Source organism: Micropterus salmoides, unplaced genomic scaffold (genome assembly GCF_014851395.1).
Source record: "Micropterus salmoides isolate LMB-PRFRI ecotype aquatic unplaced genomic scaffold, ASM1485139v1 Ms_hic_scaffold_10, whole genome shotgun sequence".
Lineage (NCBI taxonomy): Eukaryota > Metazoa > Chordata > Actinopteri > Centrarchiformes > Centrarchidae > Micropterus > Micropterus salmoides.
In genome coordinates this window covers 36,414,185-36,420,270 of record NW_024040041.1, presented here as the reverse complement: position 1 = coordinate 36,420,270, position 6,086 = coordinate 36,414,185, and the positions used below count along the sequence as shown (strand labels likewise).

The 6,086-nt window shown below is 43.3% G+C and overlaps 1 protein-coding gene across 2 annotated transcripts in view; it reads left to right on the top strand.

Annotated features, from left to right (window-relative positions):
• The first annotated feature begins 3,846 nt into the window (after positions 1–3,846).
• Positions 3,847–6,086, top strand: part of syngr1a (synaptogyrin 1a) — a 28,367-nt gene continuing 26,127 nt past the window's right edge. The window contains exon 1 of one of the 2 annotated variants that reach the window (XM_038709531.1): positions 3,847–4,244. In XM_038709531.1, the coding sequence (XP_038565459.1) occupies positions 4,143–4,244 (102 nt within the window). In that variant the 5' untranslated portion in view covers positions 3,847–4,142. The remainder of the gene's footprint in view (positions 4,245–6,086) is intronic. The other variant, XM_038709523.1, reaches the window with a different exon arrangement.

Genomic DNA, 6,086 nt, shown 5'->3' with positions numbered 1-6,086 from the left:
GTGACGCTTTGATCGCCTCCTTTTTCTGTGGTTTTCAGGATTCAACCACAGCACTTTTCATAAAAGAGCAGGTCTAGACCGTACTCTATGATGCTATTTACAGAAGCCCAACAGTTCCCACCAAGAGCAGCACTGGGAGACAGCGGCAAGGAAAAACTTCCTTTAAGAGGCAGAAACCTCGAGCAGAACCATGACTCAGGGTGGGCGACCATCTGCCTCCACCGGTTGGAGAGGGATGTAAGGAGAGAGAGAGGGAGGGGGAGGGAGGGAGAGGGAGAGAGAGAGAGACAGAGAGAGAGAGAGGGGAGGGAGGCAGCCTACACAATATACACACAGAGGTACAGACAGTAAAGGTAATGTTGCTATAGACTGAATGAAAAATGGTACAGATATTTATAATAGTGTTAATGGTAACCATCGTAATGTTAATGATTATAATAACAATAATAACAATAAGACTAGCAACAATAGTCGTTGCAGCAGAGGGTGTCGAGCAGGAACACGGGGGCAGCAGGTGACCCGCAACCACAGATCCAGACTCCACAGCTCCAGAGCCAGAAACACCTGCAGGAAGTGACAGGAGAGAGGAGAGGGACGAGAAAGCACAAGACTACCAGAAAGGGGAGAAGTTGTGTTAGTAACATTCAATAATGGGATAAGGTTGCATACAGAGGGAGAGAAAGTAGAGGAGAGAGGAGCTCAGTGCATCATGGGAAATCCCCCGGCAGTCTAGGCCTATAGCAGCATAACTAAGCCTGACCATTAAGAGCTTTGTAGGTAAGAAGAATGATTTTAAATTCTATTCTGGATTTTACTGGAAGCCAATGCAAAGAAGCTAAAACAGGAGAAATATTGCAATAAGGAGGTCGTTAGTAATTTTCACCAGTGCTGTCTCTGTGCTATGATGAGCTCTAAATCCTGACTGAAAATCCTCAAATAAACTATTGCTCTGTAGAAAGTCACACAGCTGTTTAGCAACTGCTTTCTCCAGAACCTTAGAGAGAAATGGAAGGTTAGATATAGGTCTATAGTTGGCTAAAACATCCGGATCAAGTTTGGGCTTTTTCAGAAGAGGTTTAATTACAGCTACTTTAAAGTACTGTGGTACATAGCCTGTTGATAAAGATAGATTGATCATATCTAGTATAGAGGTGCTGACTAAGGGTAAAACATCTTTAAGCAGCCTAGTCGGGATGGGGTCTAAGAGGCAGGTTGATGGTTTAGATGAAGAAATTATTGAAGTTAGTTGGTAAAGATTGAGGGAAGCAAAACAGTCTAAACATGTATCTGGTTCTACAGCTGTTTCTAAGGTTCCTGAGTTTAGAGATAAGTCGGTGCCAATTTTGTTTCTAATAGCTAGAATTTTATCATTAAAGAAGCTCATGAAGTCGTAACTACTGAGAGCTATGGGAATACTTGGCTCAATAGAGCTGTGACTCTCTGTCAGCCTGGCTACAGTGCTGAAAAGAAACCTGGGGTTGTTCCTATTTTCCTCTATTAATGACGAGTAGTACGCTGCTCTGGCATTACGGAGGGCCTTCCTATAAGTTTTAAGACTATCTTGCCAAATTAAACGAGAATTTTCCAGTTTGGTGGAACGCCAATTCCTCTCAAGTTTCCGTGATATTTGCTTTAATTTGCGAGTTTCAGTATTATACCATGGAGCTAACCGTCTTTGTTTTAGTATTTTCTTTTTTAGAGGGGCTACAGAGTCGAGTGTCATTCGCAGCGAGCCTGCAGCACTATCAACAAGATGATCGATTTGGGAGGGACTGAAATTAGCATAGGAGTCCTCCGTTACTTTGTGACTAGATAATGAATTTAGAGCTGATGGAATCGCATCCTTAAATTTAGCTACAGCACTATCAGACAGACATCTTGTATAGAAATTTTTGCCCCATGGCGAGTAGTTCAGCAATACAAACTCAAAAGTTATCAAACAGTGGTCGGACAAAGAGGGATTCTGTGGGAACACCACTAAATGTTCAATTTCAATACCATACACCAAAACAAGGTCGAGGGTGTGGTTAAAACAGTGAGTCGGTTCATGAACACTCTGAGAGAAGCCGATGGAATCTAACAGAGAGATAAACGCAGTACTGAAGCTGTCATTCTCAACATCCACATGAATATTAAAATCTCCTACAATAATAACTTTGTCCGTTTTAAGGACTAAAGTTGACAAAAACTCTGCAAATTCAGATAAGAATTCAGAGTACGGGCCAGGTGTTCGGTACACTATAACAAAAAGAATTGGTTGCAGTGATTTCCAACTTGGGTGCGAAAGACTAAGAACAAGACTTTCAAATGAGTTATAGTTTAGTTTAGGTTTAGAGCTGATTAATAGGCTAGAGTCGAAGATAGCTGCAACTCCACCTCCTCGGCCTGTGCCTCGAGGAATGTGAGTATTAATATGACTGGGAGGGGTGGATTCATTTAGGCTAACATATTCTCCATCACCCAGCCAGGTTTCAGTAAGACAAAATAAATCAATATCATAATCTGATATTAGTTCATTTACTAGTACACCTTTAGAAGAGAGAGATCTGATGTTTAAGAGTCCACATTTAACTCTCCTATTTGTTTGCACTATTGCTCTTGTGGTTTTAATTTTTATGAGGTTTTCATGCACAGCTCCTCTTCTGTTTAACTTTGATTTAAATAATTTCGATGGTCGGGGGACAGACACCGTCACTATAGGATTTTCACTAAGTAACTCCTGAAATGGAGGAGCAGAGAAGTGTGTTAAACTGCGACTCTGCCTCCTGGTCTCAACTCTGGGTTGTCATGGATTTGGTCCACTAATAAACTTGGCCAGATTTTTAGAAATGAGAGCTGCTCCTTCCCAAGTGGGATGGATGCCGGAAATGAGTCAACACACGTACATCAGCACATCCTTAGGATGTGATAATTGTTACCGCCTGCCATAGTGTACGCTGGGGACGCCAGGGACAAAGTGTCCCCGTCACTTTGTGAAAGCATTTGTTAAACATTTTCTGAAAAACAGCAACAACAAATATTAAGTAACAAAGGAAATGTTTATTTGCACAATAAGAAAATATCCGTCATCCAACAAACAGTTTAAAAACATAACTTCATCTAAAAAACAAGCAGTTGGCTTTATTTTATATTTTCACCTGCCGCCTGAATTCCGTTTCCCTTTGTATAAATAAAAACATTTCCACCTTAAACAAGTGCAGGAAATTAAGTGTTTAATGCTCTTTTCTTTAAAATAGTGTTAAAATATCTTCTCATCACGTCCCGTGATCTGGTGTCCAACACACGCCGGCGCCCTGACCTCCTGGAGGGGTGTTTGACCCCCCCCCCAACATCGGACCGAAGAACACCCTCAGTCTGGCCTGCAGCAGCCCCTCCAAGACCAGACTCTGGGCCCAGTTCCTGCCCGTCAGTCAGATGGAGAGGGACAGAAGGTAAAAACATGTTTACTGGTTGTTTTTTCTTGATTATATATCACTCCAGCTATTTAATCATTCATGTTTACACATTAATAAACACTTCATAATAGTCTCTTATAGAAATGAAGTTTTAGTTCAATAAAAAACAGGTTTTAAGAGAAATAATCTGAACACGTCTGAAATATCAAAATAATAATGTATGTTCAGCCTGACAGACACGACTGAGGGCTGAACATCCTTTTGCCTCTCAGACAGGCTGACCCCGCCTGCTTCACTGTGATTGGAGGACTCCACCCCCTAACATTCAAAATGAAAACCAACACAGGTCTGTGACTGGTGGAGCTGGTTGGACCTCAGCCTGAGAGACGCAGCTCAGGGTGAGAAAAACCCTGCGAGCTCTCATGGGGATGAAGAGGATTAGAGCAGATTACACAAGAGCAGAGAAGAAGAAGAGGGCGCAGAAGAGACCGGTATAAGGACCAGTACAGGGACCAGTACAGGAACCCACAAAATCCAGGACCAGCTGGACCCAACTGGACCCAACTGGACAAAACTGGACCCAACTGGACCAAATTGGACCCAACTGGACCAGACTGGACCAACTGGACTCTGAGTAGAATCTAACTGGACTGAGCTGAGAGGTTAAGGGTAGGCTGAGCTGGTCCATTCTGGTCCATACTGGTCCTTAGTGGTCTGAGCTGGTCTTTGGAACAGGAAGTGGTCTGGATGGACGGGTTTCAGGCGTATGGGGCAGGGAAGGCGGGCGGAGCCTTCGACCCGCTGACCTTCATCAGACAGCCTCAGACCGTGGTCAGGATCCTCTGCTGGGTGAGTCTGATGATGTCATGATGATGTCATGATGATGTCATGCGTTTCGGGTGAGTCCAGGTGTTCTGAGCTACGCGTCCTGACGTAGTGACGACCCACAGGGTTGCTATGCGCTAACATGTGTGGTTGTGTAGTTACTGGACCTGTTCTGTTACTGGTTCTGTTCACAGGTGTCTGGGTCTCTGCCAGGTTAGTTTGTGGTTAGCAGCGGGTCCTTTACTTTCAGCTCAGTCTGCCTGAATTGGTTCTGGTTCTGGTTTCAGCTCAGTCTGATTCAGTTGGTTCTGGTTCTGGTTTCAGCTCAGTCTGATTCAGTTGGTTCTGGTTCTGGTTTTGGTTTAATTTGTTAGTTTATTCTGTGTGAGTTTGTTTCCAGTTTTGTTAGCTCAGGTTAGTTCATGTGTTGGTTCTGGTTCTGGATTAGCTGAGGTTAGTTCATATGTTGGTTCTGGTTCTGGTTTAGTTGAGGTTAGTTCATGTGTTGGTTCTGGTTCTGGATTAGCTGAGGTTAGTTCATGTGTTGGTTCTGGTTCTGGTTTAGCTGAGGGTAGTTCATATGTTGGTTTTGGTATAGCTCAGGCTAGTTCATGTGTTGGTTCAGGTTCTGGTTTAGTTAAGGTTAGTTCATGTGTTGGTTCTGGTTCTGGTTTAGCTCAGCCTAGTTCATATGTTGGTTTTGGTTCTGGTTTAGTTGAGGTTAGTTCATGTGTTGGTTCTGGTTTTGGATTAGCTGAGGTTAGTTCATATGTTGGTTCTGGTTCTGGATTAGCTGAGGTTAGTTCATGTGTTGGTTCTGGTTCTGGTTTAGTTGAGGTTAGTTCATGTGTTGGTTCTGGTTCTGGTTTAGCTGAGGATAGTTCATATGTTGGTTTTGGTATAGCTCAGGCTAGTTCATGTGTTGGTTCAGGTTCTGGTTTAGTTAAGGTTAGTTCATGTGTTGGTTCTGGTTCTGGTTTAGCTCAGCCTAGTTCATATGTTGGTTTTGGTATAGCTCAGGTTAGTTCATGTGTTGGTTCTGGTTCTGGATTAGCTGAGGTTAGTTCATATGTTGGTTCTGGTTCTGGTTTAGTTGAGGTTAGTTCATGTGTTGGTTCTGGTTCTGGATTAGCTGAGGTTAGTTCATGTGTTGGTTCAGGTTCTGGTTTAGTTGAGGTTAGTTCATGTGTTGGTTCTGGTTCTGGATTAGCTGAGGATAATTCATGTGCTGGTTCTGGTTCTGGTTTAGTTGAGGTTAGGTCATGTGTTAGTTCTGGTTCTGGTTTAGTTGAGGTTAGTTCATGTGTTGGTTCTGGTTCTGGATTAGCTGAGGATAATTCATGTGTTGGTTCTGGTTCTGGTTTAGTTGAGGTTAGTTCATGTGTTGGTTCTGGTTCTGGATTAGCTGAGGATAATTCATGTGTTGGTTCTGGTTCTGGTTTAGTTGAGGTTAGGTCATGTGTTAGTTGTAGTTCTGGATTATTAGAGGTTAGTTTGTGTGTTGGTTCTGGTTCTGGTTTGGTACACGATAAGGTTCAGGGTCTGGAGACCTCTGGGGACACATCTCAGACTCAGTTAACTAAGGCCTGTTTGTCCAAGTGATCCGGGTCCCTAAATGGGAAAAAGCAGATTACAGGTCTGTGGTTAAAGTCCGGGTCCAGGACCTAGAAGTGAATGTGATGACCTAATGTGTGTGTGTGTGTCATGAGACTGGCGTTAACATTCCTGAGGCTCAACACAAGACTCTTGTAACAGACCCTCACTGTTTACACTGCTGAGGCTCTGATTGGTCGGTTTACAGAGGAGACAGTGTGCTCTGATTGGTCGGTTTACAGAGGAGACAGTGTGCTGCGATTGGTCCGTTTA